This window comes from Heloderma suspectum, chromosome 3 (assembly GCF_057233095.1).
Source record: "Heloderma suspectum isolate Gila_16-S chromosome 3, 16-S_ref, whole genome shotgun sequence".
Lineage (NCBI taxonomy): Eukaryota > Metazoa > Chordata > Lepidosauria > Squamata > Helodermatidae > Heloderma > Heloderma suspectum.
Genome location: NC_139460.1, coordinates 186,808,998 through 186,831,334, shown reverse-complemented (window position 1 = coordinate 186,831,334; position 22,337 = coordinate 186,808,998). Strand labels below are relative to the sequence as shown.

General features: G+C 43.0%; 1 protein-coding gene and 1 pseudogene across 5 annotated transcripts in view; one reads left to right on the top strand and one right to left on the bottom strand.

Moving 5' to 3' along the window:
• SEC24C (SEC24 homolog C, COPII component) overlaps positions 1 to 22,337 on the bottom strand; it is an 84,538-nt gene that overhangs the window by 48,683 nt on the left and 13,518 nt on the right. For 3 of the 4 annotated variants that reach the window (XM_084845173.1, XM_084845172.1, XM_084845174.1), the window contains exons 3-6: positions 18,780 to 18,921; positions 11,872 to 12,044; positions 7,780 to 8,247; positions 770 to 900 (exon numbers count right to left, since the gene is read on the bottom strand). In XM_084845173.1, coding sequence (XP_084701299.1) covers positions 770 to 900; positions 7,780 to 8,247; positions 11,872 to 12,044; positions 18,780 to 18,921 — 914 coding nt within the window. Of the gene's footprint in view, positions 1 to 769; positions 901 to 7,779; positions 8,248 to 11,871; positions 12,045 to 18,779; positions 18,922 to 20,569; positions 20,654 to 22,337 lie in introns of all 4 variants that reach the window. The other variant, XM_084845175.1, reaches the window with a different exon arrangement.
• Positions 13,111 to 14,287, top strand: LOC146350537 (uncharacterized; annotated as a pseudogene). The gene has a single exon (XR_014788887.1). The product of XR_014788887.1 is annotated as an uncharacterized LOC146350537 (transcript).

Here is a 22,337-nt window from a genome sequence, read left to right as displayed (position 1 = left end):
TGCAAAGAGCTATTTTAGATGCGCCCAAAGGCTTAGGCATGCCATGTCGAATTTCTGACTTTCCTTTGAACATCTGACTGCTGTGCCATATAACAAACTGCTTTTGGAACTCCCTTCGGTTTCAAAAGACGTTTGCCATCAAGGGCTACTGTTCAAGGAACACATCAACGCTCCCTTGGTGGAACTAGTCACACAGTTCTTTAGATCTCACCACACTGTTCAGCTTGTACTGCTCCTTGTTTTGTACAACATGTTGTTATTCTAGCCAGGATCGCCATACAGAAAGTGGTCAAAGTGCTATTATACTTCACCTCATCACATAATAAGCCAGCCATGAGCCAAATAAGCTACCAACCCCTACTTCATACACACCTCCCATGCACTCAAAGGAATAAATCAAATTACTCTTTTTAAATATATGTGAGCTCACTCTGATCATTCATGCAGACAAACATGAACCAGACAATCAGAGATACAGTCCATGGTAATTCCTGTGATCCTTCTCCAACTGATGTAATCACAGGAATTGCTGCAGACTATACCTGTGATCATCCCAACTGACACACTACATTTGTCTATATGAGCACATCCTTGGAGATGGTCAGGATTGCCAACATGGACAAAAAATGTAGTGTATGAACATGCTCTTGAACGGCTGAAATTGAGTATGAATGGAGCAAATGGAGAGAAGCTACAAAGAGGCATGTTTTTATCTGCATGACTTACTAGAGCAGGACACTCAATTCTAAAATGGATACAAGTAACTTACTGGACTAGGAATAGAGTCTGGATCTAGACGTTTTGGTGGAGGTGGCGGTCCAGGCTGGCTCCCATAATTTGCTGGCCCAGAGTAAGCTGCATTATAGTTTGGCTGGTTACCTCTATTCTGCCCAAAGGACCCTGAAATAAAATTATATGCTAGAATTAAACATACAATACAATTAAAATCAATCCATCATTGATAGTAAAGGATAAGCCCTTTCCAACAGGCATTCAACCAAGACTCTGATGGTACAAACTACAAGTTATGGTTTGAAAAAAGTTGCTTAGAACTCTAAATGAAACCAATTTTAATATAATTCAGCAACATATTTTGGGCTCATTTTTGAAACTGAAAAATCTGTCCATTATTTTAAAAATTATAACCCAAGAACATATATGCAGACATTTTACAGCACTATAGCCCAAAGTGACAAGGAAAAGTAGCTTACAAATGACAGTCCTTCCCCCATCATCTCCTTGCCTGGAGGCCATATATTGCTCCACCCTACTGACTTCTAAAGAAATCCATGCAATCAGAACTATGAGTCACTGGACTGGATCCATCAGAAGTTAGTCACATTTTAGTATGACTAACTTCCTCTGGATTTAGTTTGTTGCACATTTTGTATCTTTGCTGCAAGATTTTATATTCCTTCTTGAGATGTTTCACATATGTAATTAACTGCGTTTGGTCACCACAAAATTTGAACAACCTAGTTTTGAAGATCTTCAGCAAAGGAGATCGTTACCTTGTCATGGTGCTGGAGCTTGAGCACCTCAATGACGTCATGAGCTAAACCGTGAAGGGTCACCCAAGACGGGAAGGTCATGGCAGAGAGGTCAGACTAAATACGATCCCTGGGGAAGGAAACGGCAACCCACCCCAGTATTCTTGTCATGAAAACTAAATGGATCAGTACAACCAGAGATACGTTGGTATACCATCGGAAGATGGTCAAAATGCTACTGGGGAGGAACAGAGGATAAGTTCAACAAGCCCCAGATGTGATGACACAGCTAGCTCAAAGCCGAAAGGATGGCTAGCAGCCGATGGTGCTGGTGGTGAACGACGAATCCAATGTTCTAAAGATCAACACACCGTAGGAACCTGGAATGTAAGATCTATGAGCCAGGGCAAATTGGATGTGGTTATTGGGGAGATGTCAAGATTAAATATAGACATTTTGGGTGTCAGTGAACTGAAATGGACTGGAATGGGCCACTTCACATCAAATGACCACCAGATCTACTACTGTGGACAAGAGGTCCACAGAAGAAATGGAGTAGCCTTCATAATTAATAATCAAGTGGCTAAAGCAGTGCTTGCATACAATCCAAAAAATGACAGAATGATCTCAATTCGAATTCAGGGTAAGCCATTTAACATCACAGTGATCCAAATATACGCCCCAACCACAGATGCTGAAGAAGCAGAAGTAGATCACTTCTATGAGGATCTGCAGCACCTACTGGATAGTACGCCAAAAAAAGATGTTATTTTCATTATAGGAGACTGGAATGCTAAGGTGGGTAGTCAAATGACACCTGGAATTACAGGCAAGCCTGGTCTGGGAGAACAAAATGAAGCAGGACATAGGCTGATAGAATTTTGCCAAGACAACTCACTGTGCATAACAAACACTCTCTTCCAACCTAAGAGATGACTTTATACATGGACTTCACCAGACGGTCAACACCGAAATCAGATTGACTACATCCTTTGTAGCCAAAGGTGGCGGACATCTATGCAGCCGGTAAAAACAAGACCTGGAGCTGATTGTAGTTCAGATCACGAACTTCTTATTGCACAATTTAGAATCAGACTAAAGAGAATAGGGAAGACCCACAGATCAGCTTGGTAGCCCCATGAGCTTGGTTACCCCATCGAGAGCATCTGGTTCAAAATAAATGGAGCAAAGAATAAAAGGAACCTGGTGGTCGGAGTCTACTACCAGCCACCCAACCAAGGAGAAGACGAGGATGAAACTTTTGAAAAGCAAGTAGCCAATGTTTTAAGGAAGCATGATGTAGTAGTAATGGGGGACTTCAATTTCCCCCATATTTGCTGGGAGACAAATTCTGCAAAACATGGCCCCTCCAGGAAATTCCTGACTTGTGTGGAAGATAACTTCGGCTATCCTTGACTTGATCCTAACCAACAGAGATAACTCAGTGGATAAAGTAGCAGTTACAAGAACTCTGGGGGGAAGTGACCATGTTGCACTTGCGTTCTTGGTTCTAAGGGAAGCAAAAGCCGAGTGTAGTCAAACACGTACCCTGGATTTTAGGAAAGCTGATTTTAATAAACTCAGAACAATGATCAGTAAGGTCCCATGGCAAGCGACTCTAACGAGAAAAGGAGTCCAAGATGGGTGGGAGCTTTTAAAAAAGGAAATTCTCAAGGCACAATCGCAAACAATTCCAACAAGAAGAAAAGGTGGAAGACAACAGAAGAAGCCAATGTGGCTTCACAAAAAGCTTAGGGATGACCTGAAAACAAAAAAGGACACATATAGGAAGTGGAAAGAAGGCCAAGTAATAAAGGAAGTGTACAGGCAGGTAGCACAGAATTGTAGGGATGGCGTCAGGAAGGCTAAAGCGGAGAACGAGGTGAGGTTAGCGAGGGATGCTAAAAACAACAAAAAGACTTTCTTCAGCTACGTGCATAGCAAAAGACAGAGGAAAGAAACGGTGGTTCAGCTATTAAATAAGGATGGCAAATCAATAACAGATGACAAAGAAAAGGCAGAGGTGCTCAATTCCTACTTTGGCTCAGTCTTCTCCCAAAAGTGGGTCTATCACCCCCCTGGCAAAGGCGAAGTGCAGGCTGAAGGGGCAGGATTGCAGCTTGAGATCGATAGGCATATGGTCAAGAAACACCCAATTACTTTGAATGAGTTCAAATCTCCAGGGCCAGATGAGCTCCATCCTAGAGTAATAAAGGAACTGGCAGAAGAACTCTCAGAACCACTGTCTATTCTCTTTGAGAAATCATGGAGGACGGGGGAAGTGCCAGATGACTGGAGGAGGGCTAACGTTGTCCCTATCTTCAAAAAGGGTAAAAAGGAGGAACCTGGGAACTACAGACCAGTCAGTCTGACATCAATCCCAGGGAAAATTCTGGAGCAGATGATAAAGCAATCCATCCGTAAGCACCTTGACAACAATGCAGTGATTACTCGAAGCCAACATGGATTTGCCAAATACAAGTCCTGCCAGACAAATCTGATCTCATTTTTTGATCAAGTCACCTCCCTTGTGGACTGTGGAATGCTGTAGACATAATATACCTCGACTTCAGCAAAGCTTTTGACAAAGTGCCCCATGATCTCCTGATGAGCAAACTAGCTCAAAGTGGGCTACATGAAACACTGATCCGGTGTATCCACAGTTGGCTACAGAATCGGACTCCAATCGTGCTTATCAATGGAATATTCTCAAACTGGGAAGAAGTAACGAGCAGGGTACCGCAGGGCTCAGTCCTGGGCCCAGTGCTCTTCAACATTTTTATTAATGACTTGGAGGAGGTGGTGCAGGGAATGCTGATCAAATCTGCAGATGACACAAAATTGGGCGGGATAGCTAATACTTTGGAAGACAGAAACAAAATTCAAAGTGATCTGGATAGACTGGAGCGCTGGGCAGAAAACAACAGAATGACATTTAATAGGGATAAATGCCAAGTTCTGCACCTAGGAAAAAGGAACCAAATGCACAGTTACAAGATGGGGGATATGTGGCTCAACAACACTACAAGCGAGAAAGATCTTGGAATTGTTGTCGATCACAAGCTGAATATGAGCCAACAATATAATGTGGCTGCAAAAAAGGCAAATGCTATTTTGGGCTGCATTCATGGAAGCATAGCTTCCAAATCCTGGGAAGTACTAGTTCCCCTCTACTCAGCACTGGTTAGGCCTCATCTGGAGTCCTGTGTCCAGTTCTGGGCACCACACTTTAAGAAGGATGCAGACAAACTAGAGAGGGTTCAGAAGAGGACAACAAAGATAATCAGAGGACTGGAAACAAAGCCCTATGAAGAGAGACTGAAAGAACTGGGCATGTTTAGCCTTGAGAAGAGAAGACTGAGGGGAGACAGGATAGCACTCTTCAAGTACTTGAAAGGTTGTCACAGAGAAGAAGGCCAGGATCTCTTCTTGAACATCCCAGAGTGCAGGACACGGAATAATGGGCTCAAGTTACAGGAAGCCTGATTCCGGCTGAACATCAGGAAAAAATTCCTGACTGTTAGACAATGGATACCAATTACCTAGGGAGGTGGTGGGCTCTCCCACACTGGAGGCATTCAAGACAAGGCTGGACAGCCATCTGTCAGGGATGCTCTGACTTGGATTCCTGCATTGAGCAGGGGGTTGGACTCGATGGCCTTGTAGGCCCCTTCCAACCCTATTATTCTATATTCTATGATCAGTGAGATATGAGCTCACTAATATTCCTAATGAATATGCAGTCGAGGTGAAGAATAGATTTAAGGGACTAGATTTAGTAGATAGGGTCCCCGAGGAACTATGGACAGAAGTCCGCAACATTGTTCAGGAGGCGGCAACAAAACACGTCCCAAAGAAAAAGAAAACCAAGCAGGCAAGATGGCTGTCTGCTGAGACACTGGAAGCAGCCCAAGAAAGAAGGAAAGCAAAAGGCAACAGTGAAAGGGGGAGATATGCCCAATTAAATGCAAAATTATAGAGGTTAGCCAGAAGAGATCAGGAATTATTTTTAAACAAGCAATGCGTGGAAACGGAAGAAGATAATAGAAGAGGAAGGACAAGAGACCTCTTCCAGAAAATTAGAAACATCAGAGTTAAATTCTAGGCAAAAATGGGTCTGATCAAAAACAAAGATGGCAAGGACCTGACAGAAGCAGAAGAGATCAAGAAAAGGTGGCAAGAAGATACGGAAGTTCTGTATAGGACGGATAATAATATCAGGGATAGATTTGACAGTGTGGTCAGTGAGCTAGAGCCAGACATCCTGAAGAGTGAGGTTGAATGGGCCTTAAGAAGCATTGCTAATAACAAGGTAGCAGGAGATGACGGTATCCCAGCTGAACTGTTTAAAATCTTGCAAGATGATGCTGTCAAGGTGATGCATGCCATATGCCAGCAAATTTGGAAAACACAAGAATGGCCAACAGATTGGAAAAAATCAACTTATATCCCCATACCAGAAAAGGGAAGCACCAAAGAATGTTCCAACTATCGTACAGTAAGGTAATGCTCAAGATCTTGCAAAGTAGATTCCAGCAATTCATGGAACGAGAATTGCCAGATGTACAAGCTGGGTTTAGCTTCATGGAACGAGAATTGCCAGATGTACAAGCTGGGTTTACACAAGGCAGAGGAACTAGAGACCAAATTGCCAATATCCGCTGGATAATAGAGAAAGCCAGGGAGTTTCAGAAAAACATCAATTTCTGTTTTATTGACTATTCTAAAGCCTTTGACTGTGTGGATCATAACAAACTGTGGCAAGTTCTTGGTGGTAAGGGGGTACCAAGTCATCTTGTCTGCCTCCTGAGGAATCTGTATAACGACCAAGTAGCAATGGTAAGAACAGACCATGGAACAACAGACTGGTTTAAGACTGGGAAAGGAGTACGGCAGGGTTGTATACTCTCACCCTACCTATTCAACCTGTACGCAGAACACATCATGCGACATGCTGGGCTTGATGAAGCCAAGGCTGGAGTTAAAATCGCTGGAAGAAACATTAACAATCTCAGATATGCAGATGATACCACTTTGATGGCTGAAAGCGAGGAGGAGCTGAGGAACCTCATGACGAAGGTGAAAGAAGAAAGTGCAAAAGCTGGGTTGCAGTTAAACCTCAAAAAAACCAAGATTATGGCAACCAGCTTGATTGATAACTGGCAAATAGAGGGAGAAAACGTGGAGGCAGTGACAGACTTTGTCTTTCTAGGCGCAAAGATTACTGCAGACGCTGACTGCAGCCAGGAAATCAGAAGACGTTGACTTCTTGGGAGGAGAGCAATGACAAATCTTGATAAAATAGTGACGAGCAGAGACATCACACTGACAACAAAGGTCCACATAGTTCAAGCAATGGTATTCCCTGTAGTAACCTATGGCTGTGAGAGCTGGACCATAAGGAAGGCTGAGCGAAGGAAGATAGATGCTTTTGAACTGTGGTGCTGCAGGAAAATTCTAAGAGTGCCTTGGACTGCAAGAAGATCAAACCAGTCCATACTCCAGGAAATAAAGCCAGACTGCTCACTTGAGGGAAGGGTATTAAAGGCAAAACTGAAGTACTTTGGCCACATCATGAGAAGACAGGATACCCTGGAGAAGATGCTGATGCTAGGGAAAGTGGAAGGCAAAAGGAAGAGGGTCCGACCAAGGGCAAGATGGATGGATGATTTTCTGGAGGTGATGGACTTGACCTTGGGGGAGCTGGGGGTGGTGATGGCCGACAGGAAGCTCTGGCGTGGGCTGGTCCATGAAGTCATGAAGAGTCGGAAGCGACTGAACGGATAAACGACAACAAGTTTTGAAGATGAAGGAATCCAAAAATAGCATGGTTACCAATAATAAAGAGACCTCCCAGGGGAGGAGCAAACAGGACAAGCATCTCCCTAATTCATTGTTCACTGGGCTAGGAAGCAAAGCAAGTTTAACTATGGAAGTATCCGTCATCTGAATGTAAGAGAAAACAGTAGGGGAATAACAAGCTAACCCACCTTTATATTTAGGTTTTTAAATCTATAGGAAAAAACATTTTAGAAACTACAAAAAGAAGAAGCTAGCTGCAATATCCAGGACCACCTTTTAGATGATGATGATGATGATGATAATGATAATAATAACAATAATAATAGTTGTTCTAGGATTTTGATAACAAAGGCAACACAGTTACAAGATTCAGATATATGCAAGCTGAAGAGTACTACAAATTAGTACAACCACCTATTATAACCAACACCCAAGTAAAATCCTACTGACTGTTACCCCCATCCCCACTGAAATGCAATGAACATACCATTCTGTTGCGGTGCATATCCTGGTGGGGAAGGCTGGGTAGAAGGTGGTCCTTGCAAGCCTGCCACTGGTGGTCCAGGGAGTGGTCCTGTCATAGGTGGTTGAGGTGGTGGTGAAGTCACATGATTTGGCTGGGAAGCAAGTAGCCCAGTAACTGCTTGTCCAGCTAATGATGCACCCTGCATTGTGGGAGGCCTTGAAGCTCCTGTCGCAGAAGGATAACTAGAAGCTCCAACCCCAGCAGAAGTAGGTGGCAGGGCAAAGCCTGAAGCTTGAGGGGGAAGGTGAAGGGCTGATGGAGGAACAGACATAACAGGCAGTGCCGTGGGAAGGCCCTGAGACAAGCTGGTAGGGGGCAATCCATGGAGCATGTTAGCTGGTGGTGGTCCTTGGTTGGAATATGACACATACTGCCCAGATCCAGTTGCAGTAAAACTTCCTGAGGCATGTGAAACTGATGTTGGGAGACCTGAGGAACAGAAGAAAACTTTGGTCATACCTTCCAGCATGTATATATACTCTACTAAAACATCTACAATAATCTTTAACCCATTCTGAAATATGGACACCAAGGTACTTCAAGGAAGAGAAAGAACAGAAACTGAAATACTTGGCAACAAGCATGTTTTAGTACAGGGGTCCCCACCAGGGCTCCTGAGGGCGAAAATGTGCCTGCAAGGCTTTTAATGGCACCCTCGTAGTGATTTCTATATATATTTCTATAAATGATAGAGAGACCAGGTCCATAGACTTAAAAATATAGAGCAACCAGGAAGTTAGCAGACATGTCAAATATATATATATGTATGTATGTATGTATGAATGACATGTCTGCTAACTTCCTGGTTGCTCTATATTTTTAAGTCTATGGACCTGGTCTCTCTATAATTTTAAGTCTACGCACCTCAACTTGCAGTTTTTGACATCCCCCCCCCCCCGATTGGCCAAACTAGTAGGTTACAAACTGGCATCCTTACTCCCATTCTGTGCCTGCTAGGAGTGGGCAAGAGCAGTGGGTGGCAGTGTTGGAAGGGAAAGGTAAGCATTCCCCTTGAATGCAAACCAGCAGTACTGGGATGGGACCAAGTGGGCTGGGGTCTCTTCCATCTGGGAGGGGAGCACAGACAAAGAGAGGGCATTTCCTGCCTGCTTGCTCACCCTATCTGCATTTTTTGGGGTGAGGGGGCTGGTGCTTGGTCTCCAACCCTTTATTCTTGTGTGTTGGGAGGTGCGGTGCTTGTCCTCTGTGCCCTTCTGTTTGCTTGTTAGGCGTGGGTAGCTAAAGCAATGGAATTTCCAGCCCATTCACTCATCTGCCCGCATTGCTTTACCTCCAAGCTTTTGTGATCAGGGGCGGGGGAGTGATGTAGGGGCATTTCCCATTCTCCCCCATGGCCGCCTGCCTTGTGTTTGCTGTGGCACCCTGGATGTTGTTTGGTGCATGTGGGGAGCACGTGCAAAGGTAAGGATTTTGTTGTGTGCTTGCTTACATGCGCTGTTTTTGTTCATTGTGTGTACTAGATTTCTGGGCTCACTGGCTGCCCCACCCAGCCCCGTTTGTTTTGTGGTGTGCGGAGGCCTTTTATGGGGGGGGGACCAGAGCCTTTCCCTGCTTGCTTGCCCACCCAACTCCTTTCTGTTGGTGGCGGCTGCCAGGATTGGAAGTTCATGCAGTGGGGAGGTGGCATGAGCACTTCCTCATTCTCTTCCCTCAATTTTGTTTCTGTCTACCCCACCACTCCAATTTTCCTGGCCTTCCTTTGCCCCTTCTTAAGTCTCTTTTCCAGTGGCAGAGAGGCATCCCTGCTTCAGCTCTATCCTTTCACCATGATTTTTTGGAGACTCCTCAGCAGCACATTTCTCTATGTGTGTGCTCATGTGATATGGAGTGTCTGTGTGTGAGTGAAGTTGGTTATAGTCCATGAAAGCTTATGCCAGTTAGTACTAACATGCTAGTAGTCTTTTTTTTTTAATGGTGCCACACAAGCTTTATTGTTGTTTTTAAAGTTGAGTTTCCCAAGGGGATTAAAAATGGGCACTCTTAGTCATGATTTCTACATGTGATCTCCCCAAAACTGCCTTAAAATAACAATCTGCAATGTGATCTGCAATTTCAGTTTGGTTCAAGGGAAATCCCATATAAAAACCATGATGATCCATGCCTCTGATCCTTCTATGCATGCTATGGTTCTGCTGGCAAATTTGGATGTCTATGGCAGGAATGTTTATGGTTTCTATTTATCTGCCAGGTATATTTAGATGTTTGTATTTGTTTTATTTATTTATTTATTTATTTATTTAGTAAATTGTTTCATATTTGAGCTATTTTGCAGTGAGTAGCCTTGCCTACACGGTGGCCATTTTGTCACTGGGGCCCATGGCACTTTGTCAGAATTCCAAAAGCGCCCACAGGCTGAAAAAAGTTGGGAACCTGTTTTAGTAGCTACTTTCACAATCACCTTTGTTAGTATTTTGCATAGGTAATTGGACCCTGTGATGACCTTTGGTTTTAATCAAAGAAATGATTGGCTGATCTCCTAGGATAGGAAAACTGTTTTAAAGAGCTGCTTTTTACAAGTTCGGTTTTTAAGAAACGCACAAGTGTAGTTTTGATTTAATCAGTCTCTCTCTCTCTCTCTCAAAGCCACATTGTTTGCTTCTATCATACCAGCCTTATTGTGGTGGAAGGGAAAGCATAACGAAATGATGAACCAGTGATGTGGTTCTGCACTCCCTCCTCCCATTTCTCAGCCCACACAGGACTATGCACAACTAGAGTGGTGGAAACGCCAACCCACTTAGCTCAAGTCCAGTGCAAACAGAGCACTAGGTCAACAGGTCAACCACTGCCAAGGGTGGAAATCTTAGGCATTGTTCAGAAAGCCCAGTAAGCAGAGCTGCCAGAACAGCCAGGATGGAGCCAATCAGAAGGAGCACTGCTGTCGCTGCCATCACATAGAATGAAGGGAGGGAAGGAGGGTCTTTTTTACTGTATTCCAGTAAAAATCATTACAAAGACTCCAGTACTTTGTAATCTCCAGGCAAGTCCACCAGCGGGGGGGGGGGGGGGGGGAGAATAGCCTTTTGCTTCCTAAATGTTCGCGCATAATGCCAACCCATGGTTTATTTAACCTCTGGGTTGTTGAATTCTGGCTTATCGTGATGTGTGAAGCCAGCTTTGCTAACAAACCATAGTTTGTTAACCACAAACAACCCTGAAAGAAAATTCATAATTTGTTGTTGGGTTGTGAACTCTAGGTTTTTAAACCATGGGTTGTTGTTACGTGTGAACCCAGAACCATGGGCAGTTTTACCAGGCTACAGGTGCCCAAAGCCTTTTAATCCTATTATTATTAGTATTAATATTGTATTATTTTAGTATTGTTGGTGATTCCCCCTTGTTCTTTTTTTTTTTTAAAGCCTGCAGCTGTTTTAAGTTCTATTGCACTGTATTTGCTACACTGTACTGTTTTTATTGTTCTTTGTTTTATTCCAGAATTGTGAGGCCCCCTAGCAGCTCCAAATGCGGCTGAAGGGCAGAATATTTCATGAATACATGCTAGCACTGAATTTCCTTTTATTACTTCCAAAAGTTTTGTTTCGTCTTCCTACATGGAATCCCAGTTCTTCCACCAGTTTCAACTTGAATGGACTTGAAACCCAGGCCAAATACTTACAAAGTCAATGTGCATCTCACTGGACTGTCTCTGCATCTGTCCTTGCTTTTTAATATGAATACCAATATTACATTGTTAAATTTGGTGGTTAGTTTCTTTTCATAAGCCAAAACAATGACTGAATGCTTGCTTAATATCTTAAAATCATTGTATATATTTTATTATTTTTGTTTATTTAAAGTACTTTTATCTCATCCCTCAGCCAAAAAAGGCTCCTGGAGCAGCTTACAATCTATTCTGAGATCCAATAAAGAGTTGATAAGATGGCATTAAATATTTGCAACACCTAGATCTGTTTTTCTATATTTTATAGTATTTCCAAAATACAGAAGTAATTGTATCTGCAGCAGATTGAAGGAACTTCAGAACAATCAGCCTATGCAAGCAGGCAGCATTCAAGTGCTTAAGTAGCTCACCATAGCCCAGTCCAGCTGGGGGGGGAGCAGAGGCAGAAGCACTGCCTATCTGCATTCCTGCCATATGACTGGTCAGCTGCTGTGTGCTTGATGGAGGTGGCCCATACTGCTGGAAAGTAGCTGGTGGGCTAATAGGAGCGGATGCTGTGCCAGGTATGAACTGCTGAGAAGGTCTGAGGGAGAAAAGAAAATGAAGACAGTTATTTGTTATATCAACCACTCCCATTTTATTGCTCATGCTCCTGTCATAGAATCATATAATAGTAGGGTTGGAAGGGGCCTACAAGACCATCGAGTCCAACCCCCTGCTCAATGCAGGAATCCGAGTCAGAGCATCCCTGACAGATGGCTGTCTAGCCTCAACTTGAATGCCTCCAGGGTGGGAGAGCCCACCACCTCCCTAGGTCATTGATTCCATTGTCGTATTGCTCTAACAGTCAAGGAGTTTTTTCTGATGTTCAGCCGGAATCTGGCTTCCTGTACCTTGAGCCCATGATTCCATGTCCTGCACTCTGGGATGATGGAGAAGAGATCCTGGCCTTCCTCTCTGGGACAACCTTTCACATACTTGAAGAGCGCTATCATATCTCCCCTCAGTTTTCTCTTCTCAAGGCTAAACATGCCCAGTTCTTCCAGTCTCTCCTCATAGGGCTTTGCGTCCCGTCCCCTCATCATCTTCGTTGCCCTCCTCTGAACCCTCTCCAGTTTGTCTGCATCCTTCTTAAAGTGTGGTGCCCAGAACTGGACACAGGACTCCAGATGAGGCCTAACCAGTGCTGAGTAGAGGGGAACTAGTACTTCATGTGTTTTGGAAGCTATGCTTCTATGAATGCAGCCCAAAATCGCATCTGCCTTTTTTGCAGCCACATCACATTGTTGGCTCATATTCAGCTTGTGATCTACAACAATTCCAAGATCCTTCTTGCATGTTGTATTGTTGTGCCAAGTATCACCCATCTTGTAACTGTGTATTTGGTTTCTTTTTCCTAGGTGCAGAACTTGGCATTTACTCCTCTGTCTCGTACAGAGACAAGAAAGAAGCTGGCTTGATGGAAGGAAAAGATAAGGACATTTCTCGCATGATCACTTCAGTATTTCCTTCAAAGGTAAACTAAGATAGTGGAAGTTACACTTGCAGAGGAAATAACTTCTTCCCTTCAATGAAGCAAACAGCTGGTAAGAGTGATTCTGACAAAACACCATTTGTGGGCCACCTTCAAACACTTGAAGATCAATTCTATGCCTAATCACTACTTGGTGGGGCTTAGGCTCACTGGAACTCAGTGTCTCTGCAGGGGTGGGGGACCGATTAAGCTGGTCCGCCCCAGGAGGCTGATGGATCCAGATGGTTTCCTGACAGCTCTTGGGGATTTTCCTGCTGCCTCGGCAGGTGATTCTGTCGAAGCCCTGGCTCACCTCTGGAATAGGGAAATGGCTAGAGTGGTGGACATAATCGCTCCTGAGCATCCCCTCTCATGGAGTGGAGCCAAACCAGCACCTTGGTTTTCTAGGGAACTGGTGGCAATGAAGTGAATGCGACAGAGACTAGAGCAACGTTGGTGGAAAACTTGGAACGAGTCCAATCGAACATGGGCTAGAGCTATTTGAAAGCCTATTCTGTGGCAGTGAGGGCAGCAAAGAAGTCTTTCTTTTCTGCCACCACTGCATCTGCAGGGAGCCAGCCAGCAGAGCTGTTTCGAGAGGGCTTCTACATCCTGGCCCATGTGATGAAAATTCTGACCACTCGACAGCCCACTGTGAACAATTTGCTCAGCACTTTGCTGATAAAATCGCTCGGATCTGTTCCAACTTGGATGCTGTAGTTGATGCAGATTCTGTGGATGTCACTTTGGCTCCTGCTTGTTCAGTGTTGATGGATTCTTTTCAATTTGTGCAGCCCGAGGATGTGGACAGGATCCTTGGAGTGGTGAGAGCCACCACATGTATGCTGGATCCTTGCCCCTCCTGGCTTATGAAAGAGACCAGAGGAGGATTGGCTGAGTGGATAACGGGAGTGTTTAATGCCTCTTTGGAACAAGGTATTGTTCCATTATGCTTAAAAGAAACAGTTGTGAGACCTCTGTTGAAGAAGCCTTCCCTGAATTCCATCATACTAGATAACTATCGTCCAGTCTCTAACGTACCATTTTTGAGCAAGGTATTAGAGCATGTGGTGACCTCTCAGCTCCAGGGGTTCCTGGATGAAACAGATTATCTTGATCCATTTCAATCTGGTTTCAGGCCTGGGTATGGGACAGAGACAGCTTTGGTCGCCTTGGTGGATGGCCTACGCCGGGAACTGGGCAGCGGGAGTGTGTCCCTGTTAGTTCTGCTGGACCTCTCAGCGGCATTCGATACCATCGACCATGGTATTCTTCTGGGACACTTTGCTGGGATGGGACTTGAGCCACTGTAATACAGTACCCCCCATTCCTTCCTAGCAGGGCGAACTCAGAAGGTGGTGTTGGGGGGTGCCTGTTTGACTCTGTGGCCGTTAGCTTGCAGGGTCCTCTTCTGTCCCCCATGCTATTTAATATGTACATGAAACCCCTGGGAGAGGATGTCCAGAGTTTTGGAGTTCGGTGCCACCAATATGCTGATGACATCCAGCTCTACTACTCCTTTCCACCGGATTCCAAGGAAGCTGTTTCTGCCCTTGCCCAGTGTTTGCAATCAGTAATGGACTGGATGAGGGAGAACAAATTGAAACTTAATCCAGACAAGACAGAGGTGCTCCTGGTCAGTTGAAAGGCAGATCAGGGAATAGGGATTCAGCCTGCCTTGGATGGGGTTGCACTCCCGAAGACTCAGGTTCGCAGTTTGGGGGTGCTCCTGGATTCAGCCCTAAGCCTGGATGCTCAGGTTTCAGCAGTGGCCAGGAATGCTTTTGCACAGTTAAAGCTAGTATGCCAGCTGCGTCCATTCCTTGAGATGTCTGATCTGGCCACGGTGACACATGCCTTAGTTACATCCCATTTGGATTACTGCAACACGCTCTACGTGGGGCTGCCTCTGAAGAGTGTTCGGAAACTGCAGTTGGTTCAAAAAGCTGCTGCCAGACTGCTGACTGGGGCTGGTTACAGGGAGCATACAACTCCCGTGTTAAAACAGCTTCACTGGCTTCCAGTCTGTTTCCGGGCACAATTCAAAATGCTGGCTATGACCTATAAAGCCCTATTTGGCTCTGGGCCAGGTTATCTGAAAGACCGTATCTTCCCTTATGAACCTGCCAGTGTTCTGAGATCTTCTGGTGAGGCCATTCTCTCAGTCCCACCACTGTCACTGGCACGTTTGGTGGGAACCCAGGAGAAGGCCTTCTCGGTGGCTGCCCCACAGCTGTGGAACACCCTAGGATGGCTCCCTCCTTGATGGGTTTCTGGAAGCAGACTAAAACATTCTTGTTCCAGCAGGCCTTTGGGACATAGTTGGAACCTGGGGGTAAGCTGTTTTAAAATACTGTTTTAATATTTTAATATAATTTTAATTATATTGTTGTTTAATTTGTATTTTAACTTTTGTATATTTTCATATGTTTTAATTGTATATGTTTTAATTCTTGTAAGCCGCCTTGTTTCCCAGTACTGGGGAAAAGGTGGGGTATAAATATAATAACAATAACAATAAATAATTTCAACAGTTCACTGACACTGAACCAGTGGTGTCATTTGTTGTGAACCCGTTCTGCTCAGCTGATGGTACAGAAAAGGCAGTGTCCATTGAGGAACTATGTCAAGTTGGGGTAGAAGAAATAAAGCTGGAGATTGTGGCCTTTCAGAATGACTTAGTTTTCAGATCAAATGCAAGTCATAACAATTTTTGAAATCTTGCTGGTGCACAAAAGTTACCTCTGTTGAGAAAAACTGCTGCAAAGGTAAAACCTTATTTAGGAACAACATACCTATGTGAGCCACTCTTCTCATCAATGAATTTAATCAAGTAAAAAAAAACCCAGAACATAGGTGACTGATGAGCATCTGGCTGACTGCTGTGAACTGCAATCTCCTTATACACCCCCAACTATTACAGGCTTGCAGATGACATGCAGTGTCAAGTGTCTTGTGGTTTACTGGGACAAAAAAATTAACAAGGGGTACTTGTTTTAGCTTTGTTGTTTACTAAATACAAGTAAAATGAACATGCTAAATGCACTCTCTAGGGCATCAGAACCATTTCCAGTGAAAACTGAAGTTTTTCCAGTGCAAATAACCCTATGCAAATTAGCCTTATTTGCAATTTTCCAATTTGAAATTTTACGGAAAACCCATACTCTAAGGACTAACTCTGGTATCTTATTCTAAGTAGGATACAACCCATGGTATCTTATGTTTGCACAACTATTTAAGAGTATTAGGCAAGGAAAAGGTGTTGTCAAGTTGGATTCAATTTTTTACCACATATGCGGGAGTTGTCCCAAGGTAGTAAAGTTCTGGAAAAAAATAGTAAGTACAAGTGAAGTTATGTTAGGTTATGAGTTACCATTAGATCAAATTGATATAGTATTAGGATATGTGAAAGAAGTAGTGTTAAGTAAACATCAAGCAGTTAGCCTGGAATTTATTTACGACAACCAAAATATTAGTAGCCACCAAATGCGGAAATAACAAGGTACCTACTCGTTATTCAAAGGAAGGAAAATCTCGTGAGAATGGTAAAATTAACAGGTTATGTACAACTGGAAGAATATGTACAAATAAGAGACAGAAAGAAGTAATTTTTTTTCAATAATTGGAAAATCCTTTTTAGAGTTTATGGGTCAAACATACAATCTGGATATTGGTAAATATAAAACACATTAAATGAGATGGTGACATTTAAAGCTTAGATTTACAGTTAAAATAAGATTAAATTCATTCATAGTAATTAAACAGTATTTATATATATTTTTAAATATATATAAATTAAAGCATTAAGAAGTTGCACCAGTCATGTTACTAATCATGTATATTGGAATATTTACCAATCTTTTAAAATGTACTGGACTTAACAAAATTTACCAAGATGTATTTGTGTTTTTATCTTACGTAAAAAAAACAAAAAAAGAGTCCAGGTATAGTACTTCTAGGGCTTTCCAATCATTTTAAAGGTTTACAACACATCCTGGTGACCTTTTAACTTAATCCATTCCTATTCCAATCCCCATGCCAGGCACATTATATCAGCCCTAGAATTTTAGCTACACAATCAATTTACTTTCTTTTCTAATTGAGACAACAGCATTTAGTAACTTATCTATCTTCTCGGGTAAACTGTCCACACTCATTCCTGTTTCTAATGTTACTGTACAGTGGTTGTCAAGTGGCACAAAGTTTGTAACTTGATACACAGGGACTCAGGCCTGGTTCTGGAACTGAAACTGTCTTGGTTGCCCTGTGGGATGACCTTTGCCAAGAGAGGGAGGGGCCGTGCAATCAACCTTGTTGATTCTGTTGGACCTCTCAGTGACGTTCAATACCACTGATCATGGCATCCTTCTGAAAAGGCTATCTAGGCCTGATGTTGAAGGTACTGAGTTGTACTGGTTCTCCTATTTGGATGGCTGATTACAGAAGGTCATGCTGGGCGATTACTGCTCTGTCCCTTGGCAGTTATACCATGGGATATCACAGGGCTCTATTTTATCCCCCATTTGGTTCAACATCTATATGAAACCACTTGGGGAGGTTATCCAGAGATATGGACTGATGGATCACCAATACGTGGATGACACCAAGCTCTATCCCTCTTTCTCATCAAATCCAGGTGAGGCAGTGGATGTTCTGAATCAGTGCGTGGGTGAAGTAATGGACTGGATGAGGGCCAGTAAACCGAGATTCAATCCACAAGGACACTATTACGAATGATAATGAAAGGTGCCAAGAGGGCCAGATCACAGAATCATCGAGTTGGAAGGGGTCATTTAGGCCATTAAGTCCAACTCTCAATGCAGCAATCCAGCTTAAAGCATTCCTGATAGATGGCTGTCCAGTCTTTGCTTGAATAGGAAAATGATGGGGAAATGAAGCCAACATGCCCTAGCTCTTTAAAACAACAACAACCAGGTACCCAGGATCTGCCAGCTGGAGTCAGATCACAAAATGGTAGCCTAGAAGAAGAGTCAGTCACAATTACCTCCTGCACCCTATAAACCATTCAACCCTGGACCTAGCCCAAACCACAAATCTTTCTAAAGCAGGGGTAAAGAGTGGCACTTTATCTTCCTTTAACTAGCTGTGCAGTATTATTGGAAGAGATAACTGCAGGAACAAACAAAGGGAAAAAGGAAAAGCCTATCACCACAACACTCTTTCTTCAGGAGGAGGGAGAGGGACTAGCAGCAACTGGGCAATTGTTTACACCTGACCATATGTTACACCTGAGCATTGAGCAGGGGGTTGGACTCGATGGCCTTGTAGGCCCCTTCCAACCCTACTATTCTATGATTCTATATTATGTATTTGGTAACATCAACACAAAGAATCCCAGAGAAGTGTGCTTATTCAGTGATAAACAATCAGCTGAAAAAAGTCAGCCCAGGAATAACTTCTGTGTGCCCTCAAGGTTCGAGCTTGACACACTGATGGTAATTTAAGGTGTTCTCAATTGATTTTAAGGATTGAGATAAAGCATAGGGAAGCCAAACTCTCTAAAGTACGTAGGGCACAAGCCATTAAGGGCTGATAGTTCGCATTAAGATGACCAGGCCCTATTGTAAAAAATGCTGATTTCTCCAATTATAGAGCTTACTTATTCTATTTTAAAGTTATTATTTTGCAGCTGTAATTAATGACAAAAAACTGAACTTAAACCAAAAATGGAACAAATCAGAACACATAATTTTGCTGTACAAAGAGTAGAAGGGTGCTATCCACCCCACCAATTTTTTTTTGACAATGGCAGGGTCAGAGTCTGATCACTGTTTTCATAATTACCTTTGCAATGGAACTGTAGAAGCAGGAATCCCATTGCGTACATCTCCTTGTCCAAACTGACTATACACAGGCTGTCCAGGAGGAACTAATGTTCCAGATGTTGATGAAGCTGCTCCAGAGGTGGTGGGAGCTCTTAGAGAACCTAGAAATATTGAACTGCATGTCAGTCATATACTAATCACCCCCAAATGGGGAGCATATATGAGATTTTTAAATATGCCCTTTGATAACAGCAATATGAAGTAAACACACAGAATGAAGAACACAAACTGTAGTTATCATGTACTGTTCACAGCACATCTTTATGACACACAAGACATACTGTGTCTAGCTTGCTTGCTTTTCAAAGGATAATCCCTCCAAATCAGATCCCAATAAAAGTTACGATTATGGATGAAAAGGATTTACCATGTTTATTAGAGCACTGCATTCCAGTTCTCTGTAGGCAGGCCTTGCATAAGCTTTACTTACCTGAGAATTTTCACTAACTACCCATATTGGGAATACTTGTATTATCAGTCATCTTAAACCATTATAGAGCCACAAAGCTCTATCATTAAAAAGCTGAAAATCCTATTTATCATATAATCAAGACAAATTGTTGTGCAATTATGAAATTTAGCATAGAGAATCTACCTGGTGACAGGTATAACCTGGCCAAATTTCAGAAGAGAGAATGGCATGTGCTAGTAGTGGTAAGCTGTATGGGGAGAGGGAAGCTTGATAAATGGAGGATGCATAAAAGCATGCAGACTGGGGACAGATAAGCATTGAGAGCTAGTGTCTGCATAGACACTAGCCCCAACCCAACCTTTCACAAGTCAAGAGAAAGGAAGAGGTCCTGCCTATGAATGTTTATCTATTAGTAAACATGCATAAGGCTGGTCTTGGCAGCAGGTTGGCTCAGTTTAAAATGAATGAATTCAAATCCTTAAAATTTCAGAGCAGAGTAGGTTTGCAAGTCCAATGTTCTCGTAAGCTTGAATACTTTACTGATTTTCCTTTTGGTCAAACATGCACAAGATTGCGCTCCCCAGCTTAACAAAAGCTACGTAAGAGGTTGGTTTCCAAAATTAAGAGTTTAGAATTTTAAAATATCTTAAAAATTGATGGATCACAGATTCACAGTTACCCCAACCTCTAGTCATGCCTTAACCTACAGGTGCCTTAACTTACAATGGTTACACATTTTGGTGGATTAGGACATGTGTAAGCACTTCAGCTCTTCTATTAAACCAAGGGGTTTTTTGATCATGGAATACATTTCCGGCCTTCTAGGAGCATTTCTGTCTATATCAGGAGTGCGTAACTTGTGGCTCTCCAGATGTTTTGGCCTACAACTCCCATCATCACTTCCCACTGGTTATTCTGACTAGGGCTGTTGGGAGTTGTGGTCCTCAAGATGTTTTGGCTTACAAGTTGCCCACCCTTGTTCTAGATCTTTCTTTTATTTAGGCTGTTCCCAAGACTATCAGAGGGGCTGTTTCAAAAATAATGAGCTTGCTAGACTGACCATTCTTCCATGTAAGAAAATGCATACAAGCCACTTGTATGTTGCCATGTGCAATGGCTGCACACACATGCACTATGCTGCAGCATATGTGCCCTGGGAAATAGGAACTACATACTATTTGCAAGATCTGATGTGCAGAGTACCACAAGTCTGGGGGGCACATATTTAAAGTGCCCCCAGACCAAACATTCAGATGAAATGTGATACGTTTCAGAAAATAACATATCAGAAATGGTCTTTTTCATAGGAGACACTACATCAAAAGGAAAGCTTTTACCTATGAAGTTAGGAGCAAAAGAAGCATCAGAATCAAGAGAAACTGCACAGCCCTTAGAAGGAAACCCCAGTGAAGGAAAGTAACCTAGAAAGACAATATATATGTAGATAGATAGATGTCAGTGAGAATAGATTTGAAAAAAGTAAACATATTGCATAAGTCTGTCTAGTAGTCACACTATACTAAAGAGCATGTACAGACAATAATGAACCCAAGCCAGTACAATGTTTTAATGGCTACATGACACTCAAAATTTAAGCACCACACACATACGCTACATAAAGAGCCCTGCAAGCTCAGAAGTATTCTAATCAATATACATAAACAGGATAACTTATTTGTATTTCTTTACCACCCAGTAGCAGAAGCTGACTTGTACTTAATAAGTAGCACAACATGTCTCGAGTCACAAATGTAGCAAAAGGTGATAAGACCAGCACATGTACCAGGCCACTAGCAATTAAAGGTGCAATCCTACATCCTACAATTCCCAGCATGTCCCAGCCAGCACAGCTGGCTGGAGGGATGCTGGCAGGTGTAGGCCTTTTTACTCTGTCTAAGCATGCACAGGATTGCGTCCTAAGATCATTAAGGCCATGAACTAAGTTGAAAACAGTTGTCTAGCTCTTGCTCAAGAATTTTCCAGGCAGAATCTCCAGCTAGCTGAAGTTCCAATTTCCATTTCAGTTTAATGCCAAGCCTGACTTCTGAACTGCATATGGCACATTCTCATTTACTTAAACTTCTAAACTACTCATTCTTGAAGTCTCATGGCAGGTAACAACAGTTTGTTTTCAAAATAAAACCACCAGTAAAGGAAATACTACTCATCTTCAGGCAGTAAATGCTTGCTCAGATAAGTCTTGCATTGCTTTTGTAAGGTGTTTCAACTTTAGACCACTGGAGGAACAGATCTCCAAAGTTGGAAATGGCTATGAAGAAAATGTCCTTGATGTTTACATAAAGAGTGGGTACTGCCAGGATGTTGGACGCAGTTGACTATAGAAGGTCTGAAGGGATATAAAGTGGTGGCTTAGGTTTACACAGGACTAAGCACTTTAGGATATCATAGATTAAAATTGTCCTTAGATAATCAGAAAGCTAAAAAAAGGCAGCACAAATGCTCAAGCACTAACATGAAGTTCTCCACCTGATGGGAGCTGGCAAAAAGAGATCCCAATCATTGGTACTACCTGATGATCAAGGGCAACAGTACTTTCAGGAACCACTCAAGGCTGTGAGCCTGAGGAACCAGGGAACCAAACTCCATTGCTGGCAGGTGTCACAGCACCTGCTATCCTTTATTATGTTAGTTTAATCAGCTGTCAGCATTTCATGAGGTCCCAAGCATGGGGAGAGACTGAGAGGAGAGACAATGGGGCCTGGGATTAAAAAGGACAAAAGGTATAACTGGGTGAGATCACGCTAAATTGCCATAGTATAGTACCCAGCAAACTTGTGCATGTTGAACTGCTTATTGAACAGCTGGGGAGAAAAGATGTATCTTGCAGGATTATTTTGAACTTCCCTGTTAGGAATGAGCAAAGACACTAAAGGGTAGTCCTTCTGGGTCCTATAGTTTAACTATGTCACCAGTTGTTGTTGTTGTTCAGTCGTGTTCGACTCTTCATGACCCCATGGACCATAGCACGCCAGGCCTTCCTGTCCTGCGCACTCTCCCGGAGCATGCTCAAGTTCATATTCATTGCATCGGTGATGCTATCTAGCCATCTCATCCTCTGCCGTCCCCTTCTCCTTTTGCCTTCAG